At 41.6% G+C, this 16,015-nt stretch overlaps 1 protein-coding gene across 1 annotated transcript; it reads right to left on the reverse strand.

Annotated features, from left to right (window-relative positions):
• Positions 1-15,862, reverse strand: Atp6v1d (ATPase H+ transporting V1 subunit D). The gene is made up of 9 exons (XM_021651182.2): positions 15,639-15,862; positions 11,497-11,614; positions 7,637-7,716; positions 5,655-5,722; positions 5,111-5,155; positions 3,799-3,902; positions 3,284-3,350; positions 2,098-2,176; positions 1-643 (listed from the first exon to the last, which is right to left on the reverse strand). Exons 1-9 carry the CDS (start codon positions 15,677-15,679, stop codon positions 502-504), a joined length of 744 nt encoding a protein of 247 aa, XP_021506857.1. The 5' UTR covers positions 15,680-15,862; the 3' UTR covers positions 1-501.
• Positions 15,863-16,015: the final 153 nt, after the last annotated feature.

Here is a 16,015-nt window from a genome sequence, read left to right on the forward strand (position 1 = left end):
TGTTTTTTAAATCATTTTACTATGTTCACAAGTCACATTTAAATGGGCAGAAATGCCTCTGTTACACAGACTTGTCGTGCAAAGAAAAATAAGTGTAGAGCTGAGGAGTCCACAGTAACACAACAATGGCTTTGTGGTCTCACACAACAGCGGCAAGGTTGCAAGTGGGTAGGAATGAAGGCTGTCACAGCAACTGGCTGAGACCATGAATGTTTTTAATAAGTATTTCCTAAAGTTTTAGTCAAACTACTATAAATAGAATCATAAGACACTTTCACAGAAGAAATTCTTTGAGTTGCTGGGCAGGTTTTACAAATCTCATTCAACTGTGATTAAGTGGTTGCTGAGTTATTATGCAGGAAAAATAGTCTCATGGGGGCATCCTGATAAATCTTACAGCCAGGGAAATTCTTATGCCAAATAAATATCCACACATACCGAACCTACACACTGAGTTACAATGAAGCTGGTGCTGGGTCTGAAGGGAGCAGAAGAGGGCAGCTACTCAAACAGCAGGTCCTCGTCCTTTTCTTCAGCCAGCAGGTTGGCAGGCTCTGTCACCTCTCCAGCTGCTCTCCGCCGCTCCAAGTCCTTCTCGAATTTTTCCTTGATAATTTTTTTCTTCTCCTGTATTTTCTTTAACCTGCAAGAAGGGGACTTTCTGAATGCTGTTTCAATGCAAAGAAACTTAAACATATTCAGGTTCTGTAACTAGAAAAATAAACATGGGAGAAACTAGAATCTGACTTTCATGTTCCAGAATTTAAAACTCATCTCAAAATGTTTGAGGGAAAACACCTATTAATATCTGATTGCAGACACCCTACCCTACATTAAATAAAACTTGAAATTCATTATGTGATGAAACAGATTTTAAGCATTCTGTTTTTAACTTTTTGAATCACTACAACCCCAAACATGAATGATAACTACTATTCTATGTCACTGAGATTCTTCAAGAGCTAAGACCAGCATTCTTCCCTAAACACTCCCTTTACCCACCCCTCACTTCTGCAAACTTAGAACCCTCTTTTGTTTAATATTTACCCACACTGCTCTAAATCTTCATAAACAACCAGTGGGCATCATTACTTCTCACCACTTACTGTGCCAATTCTCTAGCACTGTGATTCATTAGTTAGGACTCCCAAGTACTTTTTCTATCACCTGTACATATTCAATGTGCAATACTGCTTGCTGGATGGCTGCTCAATTCCAGTTTCTTAGGTTTTATGTAAGAGATATCCAACCCAATCACTCTTTTGTTTTAAAGAGTATTTTTCTAAAAGGCATAAATTTTTGGAGATGCCATGTTTGATCTATGTGCAGAACATGACACTGGTTCTCCACAACCTTTGGAAACAACAGCAGTCCCACTCACTGCAGGGGATATATCCCAAGACCTGAGGCTATGAAACCATGTTTGCATAGTATACTTTTTCATGCATGGTCAGCCTTGGAGCTAACTATCTATCTGTGCACTAAGGCAAATGTGGTTAAAAATTGATAAAGTTTATTTTGAAAAGTACAGTGAGGGATTAACAGTATTTTCTTAAGTCAAAAACTTTCACCTCTTTCCTTAAAGGAAACATACAGCACCACTGTAACCTGACAGCCAACAGCTGCTCTGGTACGAGATGGATACCAAATGACTGACAGCAGGTTGTGTACAGGGTGGGTATATTAGACACAGGATGCTTCACCAATAGATAGCACAGGACTTCGATGTCTCATGCTACAGAGAAGAGCATACAACTGAAAACCTACGTATCAGGTCTGTAATTTTCCATTTAGCATTTTCAGACTGCAGTTAAGCATGGTAATTTACAATGCAGACTACTTCTAGAATTCCTTCTTTCAGTTTTCCTGTCTCAGAGTATATATTTTAATATAGCCCAGGATAGCCTTAGGCTTACAGTCTTGCCTTCTGAGTTCTGTGATTATAAGGAAGTAACACACACTCTCAATGTTTTTTCTTGCTTTTAATTTAACAGAATAAAATACCAACTGTGCTTATTCAAAAGAACATGTTACTCACTGAGCAAACCGAAACTGTAGCATATGGGGGGGTAAAAGTAAGTGCCAATTTCCACAAACCTATAGAATTCTTCTCGCTCTCTCTCGTCCAGCTCTGTGATGATATAGGCAAGGGTGCGTTCAATCCGGGGAATGATGACTGGAGTTTAAACACACAGATGTGAGAACTTAAATGCCCCTTCAGAAGATTACCAGTGTTTACCTAAATAGTGCTTATTATTTTCTAACTATAGAATTGATGTACATTTAATGCAGAGAACTTGGAAAACACACACACACACACACACACACACACACACACACACACAAAATCCCTAAAATGAGATCCAGCCAAAATTATCTTGTAAATATTTTGGTATGTACCCTTCCGGTATCCTTTCTATGTATAGATACCATATTGGGCCAAACAGGATCCAACACTGGATTCTAAGTATACTCGAACAGGTGACAGTAAGCCACAGATGTTTCCTTAAAATACACTAGAACCATGGTAAATGCTGTAACTGTTATGTGTGCCATTCAGTTCTGCTTCACTCACAGCGTTCCTATTCTGGAATGGGAAGTCCCAGAAATTGAGAATTATTAACCTTACCCATTTTGTTTTGATGGAAGTTCAATGAAATAAAGCCTGACACTAAACAACAGGCACAAAATGTGTTTCTGGGATAAGGGTATAGCTCAGTGATACAACGCCTGCCCCGCCTGTGCTTGCATACTACCAAGTAATGGGTCCATAAAGGCTTTAGATGAGATAATACTATCAAGGCACCAGCTGAAGGAAGTTCTTTGCTTCAGTCTTTGCTCCTTTCTTACCTAAGGTTGAGTGAGCATTTCTTTCATGGAAACTGAGTTCTTCAGCCAACAGCACTATTAATATGATTGTATTTTTAAGATAATGGAATAAAAGACAGAAAATAAATGTAGCAAAATGGGACAATAGCCTACAGGAGAGATTTAAAGATAAACGTTTAATGTATTTTTTTTTAAAAAAAAGAAATATCGCTCAACAGTGGACAGAGCCTAAGGCTCTCACAGTTCCTGCTCTAGTGACTGCATGAGTGAGCAGGGTGTGCAGCATACGGTAGGTAACCTGGACTACCTCAGGACACCATGTGTTGTTGCACTGCTGGACACATTTCTCTCTTCACTGCGGCAGACACGGGTCTTACCGTCCCACGGCTGCCTAACAAGCTAGCAGGGAGGGGCAAAGAAATGAACAAAGCACCTCCCAGCATCACTGACTCACCATGTTCAATGGCATTTACACGCCTGTTGGTTATCTTAATGGCTTCATCCAGGGTAACAAAGGAAGTCTAAAATGAAAGGACAAATTAATAAGAACATGTCTCCATGATCACTCATGCTTGTTCACTTGGCTTCACTCAGATTATAGAAACATTTGGGAATACAAAAGACAACTTTTGTTCAGCCTGCCTTACAAAGTGAAATTTCACAAGATTTCTAAAGAACTAGCACTATTTCCATGGAGAAGCATTCACTCATAATCTAGATGTGTATTCTAGATGAATCACGTTATATTTGCATTAATGTCTAGTACCGACCATTGCTGCTCTCATCTAGGAGAGTGGAGCTGAACCACCACGCATGCATTTTTATTAGCAAGAAGCAAAGAGAAACATGCAGAAGCCACCACTCCAGAAGTCAGACATTAGGATTGTTTCACACAGGGTCATCTGAGTTGAGTGAGTATCCCACGTGACTGTCAGAAGCCACACAGGCACATTCTCTGCTGCGACACACCTGCAGGGAAGCTAGCTCCACCAGTAGTTCCACTGCTTTGGCATAATTCCTCTTTAGTTTAGCCAGCTGCTCCCCACCTCTGGCTAAACCAGTCAGTTCATAACCTGAAAGAGCCAGTCAGACAACATTTTTGAATTAGAGAATAAATAATCTTCCATGAATTCCCAAACGATAATTCAGAAATGCAACAAACATGGAAAAGCAAATTCACTAACTCCTGTTACACACACATGCAAAACACAAAATGCCCTTTCCTGGCTCACATGAACAGAAGTCTTACTCACCCAACGGGGACCAGTGACAGACCAAGGTAACAATTCCACCTAAGACTAGCTTGGCGAGCCAATGACTTTACTGGGCTTATATTATAAAGGCATGAGTTACTTATAGATATATGGTGACACCAAAAGCTGCCTCACAGGAAAGACTGACCCTAGCATGGTTAACTTCCTCATAGCTGCATAGTTAGGTCACCACTTCAAGTTAGTCTTCTATGCTCTATATACTCTAGCACCCCTAGAGACTATGTACAGCTAGAACAAGAATACTTGAGAGAATGGCTAGAATCTCAGCTAAGGATCATGATGACCTCTTCTGAGGAAAGATCAAGAAGCCTGATCTTGAGGGTCTCTTGCAGGTTACCACAGCTTCTGTGACTGAAATGGTAATGGCCGGTTTTTTTAAGAATTATATTTTTACATGGCTACCGAGTGACTATAAGGAGAGAAGTGTGTGTGTGTGTGTGTGTGTGTGTGCGTGCTGGGCATGGAATCCAGAACTAAACACATGCTAGACAAGCCTCTACCACAGACCTGCAGCACCAGCCCCAGAAGAGAAACCACTTCACAAGCTTGTTGAACTAACTAATAGTGGCCAATGCCACAATTAACATTCTGCACAATTCAATGAACAAGTTCATGAACCAATGAGAAGTATCAAAAGAAAGAATATTTTTATATGGGAAAAATTAATTACTTCACCTTGGGAAGTGTAAACACATGTTACTTATTCCCTCAAATGCTGCCAAATTAGGAAAGGAACAATTCCAAAAAGCTTGGAGTGAGCTAAAAGTATCTAGAAAGACCCAGCATTCAGAATGTGTCACAGATGATAAGATCTTATCCTACTTCTAAAAGACACAAACCAGAAATTGTTAACAGTCCATGGTGAGAACAGTTTAAGCAAAAGCACAGCACAGAAGTCCAGGTAGTGAATTGGTAATAAAAGGCAAAGCCTCCCATTTTTAAACAGCAAATGACTACTAAACTATATTTCTCAGTTACAATTACATATCCGAAGACATCTCACTTACTGTCAGTTCCTTCGTGGTAATGTTCAAACACTGGTAGGGTAACACCTGTTAAGTGAAGACAATGAAGATACATATATGGAGTCACAAACTGGGCTGGAAGGACTTTTTCTTTTCTTTCATAGGCTCTGGCTCCTCTGGAGCAAACTATGTAGCCCAGATAGGCTATTTGTCTTTTTAAAAACAAGGTTTTACTGTGTATGCCAGGCTGGCCTGGAACTTAAGAGATCACTCGGCCTCTGGGATGCTGCTTGCTATATCAAGTATCAAATACTAAAAATACTAAATCAAATACTAACAAAGCAAGAGATTAAGCTTAGAACTGTAAATGGTTTCAAGTTACATATTTAAGATTTTGTCTTCTCAAGAGTTTGCTTCTATTCAAAAGTCAAGTATCCCAAGCATTAGGCAGCCTGGTAGCTAAGGTCTTAAACTGCCATCAGGTTGTTCTAATTTCATAGAAACTGGGATATTAGGATGTTGCCATGCAACTGATTAGCTGTAAATGCGACCTTTACCCTCCAAGGACCTCAGGGTGGTTGGTTACCTGCTACATTGTCTTTCTTTGCTCTGATCTTCACTTGGGCTTTGTTTACATTTTGGATAACTGTGGTGCTGGAAAAAAAAATAAAAAAGCAGCAGCTTTATTTAGTCTTGTTTGCAGAAATAAATCTACAGGGACCCACTGGATAGTTTCAGCGCTGAAACCAGGAGTAAGAAGTCATATTATGTATCAGTAATAATCTTTATTTCAGAAAAGAAAACTGGAATAAAGGGGACAGGAGCCCCAAAAGGAGACCAACAAAGCCAAAAAGGCTGGGCCCAAGGGGGACTGCAAAGACTGATGCATCAACCAAAGACCATACATAGAGAGGACCTAAACCCCCTGCTCAGATGTAGCCCATAGACAGCTCAGTCTCCATGTGTGTTCCCTAGTAAGGGGACAAGAGACAGTCTCTGACATGAACTTGTCTGCTCCTTGATCACATCTCCCTGGTGGAGTGACCTAGCCAGCCCACAGAGGAAGAGGATCCTGGCAGTCTTGATGGGACCTGATAGGCTAGGGTCAGACAGTAGGGGAAGAGGACTTCCCCTATTAGTGGACTAGGGGAGAGGGATAGGGGAAGGAAGAGGGAGGAAGGATGGGACTGGGGTGAAGAGATAAGGGAAGGGGCCACAACCAGGATACAAAGTGAATAAATTGTAAATAATTTTTAAAAATGAAATAAAAACTTAACAGAAAACAGGGTCAGATGAAAGGGGAGGAGGTCCTCCCCAATCAGTGGACTTGGAAAGGGGCAGGGAGATGAGGGAGGGAGGGAGGGAATGAGGGAGTGGGATACAGCCAGATACAGAGTTAATAAAATGTAACTAATAAAAAAAAGAAAGAAAAAAAAAAACAGAAACTGGGAAGCCCTCATAGAGCACAGAACAAACATTTTAAGTTTGTTATTATAAGTCTCTAGCCATAGGACAACCAAGGTTAAAGTATATGAATGGCTTGTGTTTTCAGTGAGTGCATATGTTATTTTAGGGGTATATTCCTAGTAGAAGACTTTCTTTCCTTCAAGGTTTGCTGTTCAGTTGGTTAAGCTGCTATTCACAGTCTTTATCCTATCTTTCTTCTGATGTTATCCAAATCACCATCTGTTACTTAAAAAAAAGAGTATGTCCTCTTAATCATGTAACATCCACTACTAATGTTCTCCTTCTGCTGGAAAAGAAAGAACTGATTATACTATCCTACTAGCACTGGCAGACAGTGAGACGTGCCACTCAACTGGCCTCACAGCCCGCAGGTGTAAAGCTTTCATGACAGGAAAAATTCCTACAGCAGGGAGGGCCCATGTCATTGCACAAGAAAACTAAAGAGTCCAGAAAACAACTCCACCTCTGTCCCTAGGTAGCCGTGACCTCTCAGGAACACTTTCACTTCAAATGGGATAACTGCTTATCTGCCTCACAGGGCTCCTAAGAGACTCATGAGGGAAGAAACTGGCATAATCCATTTACAAACCAGTATGCCTGCTTTGGCAAGCGAAATGTGATAAAAGCCGTAAAGCTCTTGATTTTGAATAATGGCTTCTCAAAAAAATGTATCATAGAAACAAAACTAAGTGTACATGAAACTGTCCACAATCATCCCCTCAGATTTCAAAAATCCTAGCATTCAACTCAAAGATCCAGCACTAGGAGAAAAGCGTAATAAATTATAAATAAACATAATATGTAGAATTAGAAGTTATAAATATGATTGTAAGAGTACAAGCCCATGAAAAAGGGCAAATTGTTTAAGAAACATCATTAAATGAAAATGGGCTGCAAACTATCAAGTATTCTGTGCTTGGCACTTATTAAAAAGAAACATTAAGAAATAGGCAGTGGGGTTAAGGTTATGATGTTAAAAGTATTCTTACTGCTATATCCTTTGTCTTTAATGTTAACACATTTATAATTAAAATGTTATAAAATTATGAACTTGAAAACACCAGGGTTTTTTTCCCCAAACACCCTGGTTAGTCATCTTACCTGAAGTCCCCTGCTGTGAATTTTGCTTCAGCCAATGAAAAGGCAGCTTCTCTCATCACTTCACCCATCAGCATTTTAGTCTGAGAAAGCATAAGCCAACAACACGATCAAAAATTTCTTACAGGAAAATCATACCGTAATTGGTTCCTTTACTAATCATCAGTATTTTATGTTAAATATAAAGTATCAGCATCAAAAACTTATTTGATAAGGAGAAAGTCAAATTTTGAACAGTTTTGGTTCTTGTCCTGATGTTTTAAAACCATGAGCTTTAGAATTAAAATAGAGTCACTGACAGAAGACTAAAAGTAGTGAGGCTCACTTAATTCTTGAATAAGTACATGCTGATTCACTCAAATTAATCTTCTAAATTCACTTACAGTCCAAAACTTCATTGGCACAACAACTCGAGTGTAGCTGAAAATGCAATGCTTGGGAAAGCCAATATATATTTTTTAAGTGAAGAAAAACTAGGTCATAGGATAGAAAATTAGCTGAAAAGATATTTGAAATCTGTTAAAATGAGGAAATATATCTGGTGTGGGATAGATAAGAAACAGAACAGGGTATTCAGAAAAAAGCCCATGTCTAAAAAAGACCATTCAACTGTCCATCCATTCACAAAATGTCAAATTCCTGCCTCACAACATTCCTCTACCAAATGACCCATCCCTAAAAAGGAGACCAATACATTCAACAGAGTGCTGTGTGTGTGTGTGTGTGTGTGTGTGTGTGTGTGTGTGTAGTGGGGTGGAGGGGGTGATGACTGTGTACAAGGGGATTGGTTGTCCTGATCTATGACTCTCCACCTCCTTGCCTGAGACAGGGTCTGTCACCAAAACTGGAGCTAGGCCAGCAGCCAGGCCCAGTGATCCTCTGAGCACCCATCCCTATCATCCTCCCTGGAGTTACAGGTTCACGAGATCATGCCTAGCTTTTTACTGGGCTCTAAGCATTTGAGCAAGAGCTTTGGCCTCTGTGGGCACCTGCACTCACAAGCACATACCTACACACAGATACACACATATAAACCTAATTTAAAATAGTAAAAGTAAATCTTAAAACATAGGCACTATGAGCAGGGTGTGGTGGCATATACCTGTAATCCTGGCACTTAAAAGGCAGAGATAGGAAGATGGTTACACAGCAGTTTGAGACCAGTCCAGGTTACACAAAACTGTTGCAAGAAAACCAAAACAAAATTAGAACAAAAGATTGCAAGCCAACTACAATTATTCGGAATTATTCGGAATAGTAAGAAAAGGATTGCTTGAGCCCATAAATTTATGGGAAATTGGGCAAAAGACTGTCTCAAAATCAATAGCTATAAAGTAACACAATAAACACTATGTTCCTAGCCCCTTGAAGCCTTTCTAAGCCTTGTATACTCTAGATCTGTAAGGAGTCCCAACACAGTGCTCACACCAAATCCCATCACCGGAAAACTAAGGCAGAAGGGCTGAGGTCAAGGCTGGCCTCTAACTGGCCTAGAAGTGAGACTCTGTCTAAGAATGGGGAGGACAGGCGACAGAGGACTAAACTTTGTACTTAACAAAACAAAAATTTAAGGATTTTTAGTTGTTTTATTCATTGTAATTCAAAAGGAAGGGATGTAGTTCAGTGGGAGAACACTTGTCTAACATATGTAAGTCCCTGAGTTTAAATCTAAGAAAGTCAACACATTTCCATTGTCCTTTACAAAGATGAGGAAAATATTATGTAAAATAATATGTAAAAAAGTCATTATACACTTATATTATATAATGTATAATGACTTTTCCAAATGAAAAGAAATTCACCAAGAGAATCAAATTACTAGTGACCATGAAAAGCTGTACAAGCTCATATACAGCTGAAAATAGCACAAACTGACGATAACAACTTCAGCACAACATCATTAATGCTCAGGAAGGATGTAAGAAAACAAGCCCTCTAGTACATCACTTGTTAAGTATTAAATCTTGGCAGTTACCTATTAAAAAATGTCAATGACTATATCCCTGGAAAAGGAGTGGAAAATTGTCTTCAGGAAAAATGTTAGCATACATATACAAAAGGATTTAAGCATTTCCTCCTCCCAGGGTACTGCTAAGACTAAACACTGGACAACAGTCACATCATTAATTCCATTATTCGCCACAGAATACCATTCATGTATTATAAAGAATAAGACAGATTTATGTACCGATACGTTAAGCTGTCTGCATTGTATCATCAAGTGGGGAGAAGGCAAAAACACTACAGAATTTAATACTATTGTTAAAGGTCCATGTATATGCACATAACACTCTCGGTATGTGCTTTACAAGACTGGGGTTAGAAAGAGCTCTGTTGGTAAAAGCACCTGATGACTTACTAGGTCTTGATCCCAAAACCCACATAAGAGACAGAAGGGCTCAGCAAGGTGATGCATATCTTTAATTCCAGTGCTCAGGAAGTAGAAACAGGCACATCTCTGAGTTCAGGGTCAGCCTGGTCTAACATAAAGATTTCTAGGCCAGCCAGAATTAATTAGTGAGACCCTGCCTCAGAAAAAAATCAGTGGCACACACCTGAGATCCCATCACACCTATGGTGAGACAACAGGTACCACCAGAAGAAGCATCTGGCTGGCCAGTCTGAAGTACACAGGTCAGCAGCAGACACACAGAGACATTGCCTCAACAAGACGGAAGGAAAAACCCAACTCCTGCAAGTTGTCCTCTGGCCTCCACATGTGCTGTGGCACGTGTATACATACAAGCTACAATAAACAAATTCATATTTAGAAAGGGTCAAAAACTCAGAAATGAAAGATGGGATTGCTGGAGGCAAGAGACCTAGCAAAAGAACCTTTAGTTTTGAGAATAATTCTGTATAATTTATACACAATTCTGTATAATTCAACTACCGTTTACAACTCCCTCCCCCGCCCAAAAAAATCCACACTGAACAGAACCTACTATGTGCTGGCACAATTCCAACCCCTAGAAATAGAGTACTAAAAAGACAAAAACCTTAGTCTGTGGAAATTAAATCCTCTAGCAGGAGTGAAGCCATCAAACAAGACAATATCATGCAGTAGTCTGCAGTAGCTTAAGAATAAAATGAAATGTGACAGAAGTAAAAACAGTAGCCACTTCAGAGTGGGTAATCAGCAAAGCAGTCTCTGAAGAGATCAGAATTACCAGAGAAACCAGTTAGAAGAATTCCTAGGGAGCCAGATGTGATATCTTATGCCTATAATCTCAGCCCTGAGAGACTATGGCAGAAAAACTGCAATGAGTCCAAGACCATCCTGACCTACAGAGTAAGGCTCTATCTCAATTTAGAAAGCACTCAGGTAAAAGCATTTTAGTCATTGAAAGCATAATGAAAAGGCCCTGGAAAGGGGTAATAGGACGAAGCACTCCACATGAGGTACAGAGGAAGGCATGGTGCAGATGAGATCAGGCAGCTCTGTCGGCATGACTGAGGTTAGGTTTTATAATGAACTATCTGAGTGTACATATGCCTGCATAGTACACAGGACATAGCAGTTCTATGTTATTACATCTATTGTAGAGATATTATTTTTGAAAGGAAAAAAAAGGTTGATATAAATAACAAAAATTAGGAAGTAGATCTTTACCTCAGTGCTAAGGAGTATATTTAGCATACATGAAGTCTTATGCTCAATCCCCAGCACCAGAAAGAGGAGGGGGGACAGGGAGAGGGACAAGGACAGGAAGAGGGATGGGAGAGGGGAATGGATGGATGAAGAGAGGGAGGAAGGAAGGGAGGAAGATGGAGGAAGAAAAATTTAAGTAGCAAAGACCTTACTTGATTTTTCTTAGATGTGTATTAAACAGATGCTGTGCTCTACACAAAGTTTATCCTACCTCTATTATCTTCTTCAGGATCTGTCGAAATCGAAGAGTTAAGGCATCAGACTTTTTCTTCAGGAGGTTTCGACCAGTCTGTGCTCCTTTTAATCGAGCCTTCATGATGGTCTGTGCCCTACAAAAGCAAAGCAAGCACATTATTGGCACCACTTAAAAGACACACACACACAAAAAAAAATACCTCTACAGCAGATTCATATGCTGTCTTACAAGAACTAAGAATTGAATGTGCTCATGCAAGTGTGAAGAACTGACCTGCAAAGGACTCACAGAAACTAGGAATGAGGCTTGGGAAAACATAAGCTTACTTTTTCACTACATGTTTTGGTATATTGTACACTTTATCTATTACTGACATGGCATTAAAGTGCTTTTCTGTCATAAACCAGGACCCTATTATCTCTGAAGAACAGGCAAGCAGGAATTTGAACCAGATTTGATTCCAGGGATTTGCCTAAAACTCAAAAGAAGGCTCAAACCTAGGTGCACTGGACCCCAATCCCACACAGCCTCCCCTGAAAGATGTTAAGCTGTAGCACTTGAACAGTTTCCATCTGAAAGGTAGTTAGCAGTGGGTGACTGCAGTGACTGGTCTCACCAGAGGTGAAGCTGCTTCAGTTTCCAGCCCAAACAGGAGCTATCCACACCAATGTGTACACTGAACATTCTGTACTGTTGACACTACATACCAGAATTAAGACTCAAAAGATTGAGTGAGGGGCTGGGAAGCTGATTCAATGTGTAAGAGCACTTGCTTTTCGAGCATAAGGACCCAGCACCCCAGGAGAAAGCCAGGCATCTCTGCATATGTCTGGAACCCCAGCAGATCCTGAGAGCATGCTTATCAGCCAGCTTAAGCCAAACCACAAGTTTACAGTTCCATGAGAGACTATGTCAAGGCAAAGCAATAGAAGGCACCAGACATCCTGATCTGACCTCCACAGGCTCATGCACCCACATGCTTGAATGCAAAATACACACATACACAGGTACACAGGTGTGCGCGCACATGCGCGCACACACGCACGCACGCACGCACGCACACACACACACACACACACACACACAGGAGGGAGGAGAGAAAGTAGGATAATATTTAGGTTAATCCTAGCACTACAGACTCAAGGACCAACTGATTGATAAATTAGTCTCAATGACTGTACCTCTGAGAACAGGGACTTTTCAGACTCAAGAGCAACTGCAGCTAGCTATGGAGTGGTGAACACCTGTAATCCCAGCACTTGGGAGGAGAAGGCAAAAAGATGGGAAGCTGAAAGTCAGCCTGGGAGATATAAAGAGTTAGAGGTGACTTGCCTGAACACTTAACAGACCAAGATTTACATGACTTCTATTAACTCCACGTTTTTGTATGTGGCTTTTTGTTTTTTGTTTTTCCCGTGAGACAGGGTCTTATGTATCCCAGGCTGGCTTTGAACCCCTGATCCTGCCTCACCTTCCCGAGTGCTATGCCTCAGGCATGTGCCATCAAACCAGTTTTCTGTAGTATTAGTTAAGTAAGTAAAGGCCAGGGCATCGTGCCTGCTGGTTGAGGGTTCCACCAGTTGAGCCACATCCTTGGGCCTTTGGGGGCCTCCTTTGCTTCCACCTAAATTTGTTTCATTTTCTCTGGTGATACATGAACAAAAGCAACATGCTCCACAGGACAACAGCACCAAGTGAATGAAGGTGAAAATAAAATCAGTACTGTGTGCTCTAGACCGTGGCCACTAAACCTGTTTTCTGTTCCACAGCTGCTCAGCCTTACAAAAAAGAAACAAAGAAAGAAACAAGAAGTTTGACCTTCAGCTAAAACAGTGACTTTGCCTTCTGCTGAATCAAAGACATCTGACTGTATGACAAAGAAGCTGCTGGCAAGCTTTGGGAAAAATATTTACTTCCTAGCCTGACTTCCTCTCAACCAGAAAGCTGAGCGCTCTCAAATAACAGTTTCCACCTTTACAAACCTATCATTTTTCTTGTCTAAGCCCAGAGAAGGCCACTTTCACCTCCTCGTCTTAAATTAAGTAAAAATAAAAACATATCAGCATTATAAATAGTGATTAAATACGGCCAGACACTAGAGCAGTGAGACCACTGGCGGCAAGGTGGAAAACTGAGCTCCATTCTGGTTCGTGTAGACATGCCTGGGCACTTTAAAGGAAATGAGTAAAGCAGAATTAGAAAAGTAAGCACCAGGAAGGGTTGGGGAGTCTGCCTGTGGCTGTGTCTGCTCACTGACAGTTACAGCCTCCCACCAGACAAGAGACACAAGAGACCCTGACCTTCCAGATGATTACCTTTCAAAGGGCTCCCTCACGTCCCTGACACATTTATGAGTTATATAAACAATATATTCAATTTAAACCCTCTTAAATAAATGTTCTATGGAAGAGAGGTCTAGGAGCTATCAGTCAGGTGTTATCTGAAACAAGTATTTAATTCTCCCGTCAGCTTTGAGTTTTGTTTACTTTAGGCAGGTGTCATCATTTTTACTTTGAAGTGTTGGGGATGCAAATAGGGCTGTGTGTATGCTGGACAAGAGCTCTGCCTCTGAGCTACTGTTCAGTGGCATTAGAGTTGGGGGAGGGGACACAATGACCCCAGCATAGCCTTATATTTCTAGAAGCCATGTTGTAATCTGGCATCTTGTTAACATTTGGATGGGATCCTTACATGATGAGTTTTGAGATCACCCTAGGGTAGTCTTGATCTTTATCTGTTTCACAGGCCATTTATCCACAACTAACCCATTTGTACAGTTAGAATAATCTGCCATTTCAAAGTCAGTGGGGTGAAGGTTAAAAGGATTATTTTTTTTTAATTAAAATTCTTTCATACATTCAGAATTAAATACACCCTGGCAGAGACAAAAATTCACTCTGGAGTTTAAAAACAACTATTTAAATACTCTTTGGATTCTGTGAGAAAACAAAACATAGGATATGGAAAATAATAGAGTAAAACACACACACACACACAAACTGCAAACCCACTCCGAAACGAGACCATAATGAAAAGACCTAAATATCAGAGTAAAACTGATTTCCTTCTATGCATTAAAAGAAGAGAGCACACATATGAATAATCTTTACTTTCCACAAGTTATTATTCATATTTGAGAAAACTTCAAAATTTCCTCCACAAATGTCATTTCAGAGCCAGGTGCAGTGGTGCATGCCTGTAGTACCAGCACTCAGAAAAGCGGAGACAGGAGGATCTCTGTGAGTTCAAAGCCAGCCTAGTCAACAAAGTGAGTCCAGGACAACCAAGGCTACACAGAGAAACCCTGTCTCAAAAAACAAAAACAAAAACAAAAAACAAACAAACAAACAAACAAACAAAAAAAGTCATGTCAGGCCAAAACAGAAAGGCAGCCTGCAACTGAACAGATGCCAAGGAGAGAGTCAAGGAACAATTTTGTTTATGAACCTTCTGTCCATTAAAGATATGCCTCCCTCATCCAGGAGGTAGCCCACAGATGGTTACAAATACCCGTGTGACAATTCCCTGGATGACATAACTAGAGGTAGAAAAGAGTGCGGTTATCATGAGGATGAGGAGCCTCAGAAGCGCGGGGATATCTTCCCACAGCAGGTGACATTTGACAGGGTCCAAGACTGAAACCTACAGCTGCGCTAGGGCGACTCATTTAACGCCAACTTTGGCTTAGGGGCCTTCTCTACGCTTCCCATCGCATAACTTCCCGTCCTGAGAGCTTTGGTCAAAACCACTTTAGCGTCTACGAAGCCTCGCCCCTCTGCTCTGCACTTGATGAGCCCTGTGTGGCAGAGATGGCGACGGCTCAGTTACGTAAACTCCGTGGGTGGCTCAGAGGCTGTGTAGAATGAATGAGTGAGACATCGGACCTCCAAAAAAAAAAACAACAACAACAACAATCCAGCAGGCGAGCCCCTCGTCCTTTGGACTGGAACCACTTTCTGCCGTCTGTTCTCTCAGAAGGCACAGGTGAGGGGGGACAGTGAGGAAGCCTCACGCTGAACCCGGGGGAAGAACCTGGGGAAAGCTCAGAAGCGGCCCAGAGAACGAGGAACCTCGCTGGTGGCCAAGGGCACGCAGGAAGGCGCCCCTGGGAGATGCGCCTGACCCCGGCGCCCGCCTTTTCCTAGTCTCTCACTTACATTCGCGAAGGGAAGATTTCTATCCGGTCTTTGCCCGACATCCTGACGGTGACAATTGGGCTCGGGACCCCGGCCGGGCAATCGGGACGGCAACACCTCCAGAACTGCCTACCGCAGGGCCTTCCTCCACCAGAGTCAGCTGACGCTGTCACCTGACCCCTCGCGTTGCTAAGAGGCCGCAAGGAAACCCGTCCCCACTTCCGGCTGCGGCGGTGAGAGGCCTGAGAGGGAGGAGAGGGCGGGCCTTGAGGAATGCCCGGATGTGGAAGCGCACCCAGTCCGGAATTCCGGGTCCCCTCACCGCCCCTTCCGCCGGCAGCTCCAGCGCGCTCTGAGTGACGGGTTGGGGAAGGATGACGCGCCTCCCCTTCCTGGGC

The sequence above is a fragment of the Meriones unguiculatus genome, chromosome 7, assembly GCF_030254825.1.
Source record: "Meriones unguiculatus strain TT.TT164.6M chromosome 7, Bangor_MerUng_6.1, whole genome shotgun sequence".
NCBI lineage: Eukaryota > Metazoa > Chordata > Mammalia > Rodentia > Muridae > Meriones > Meriones unguiculatus.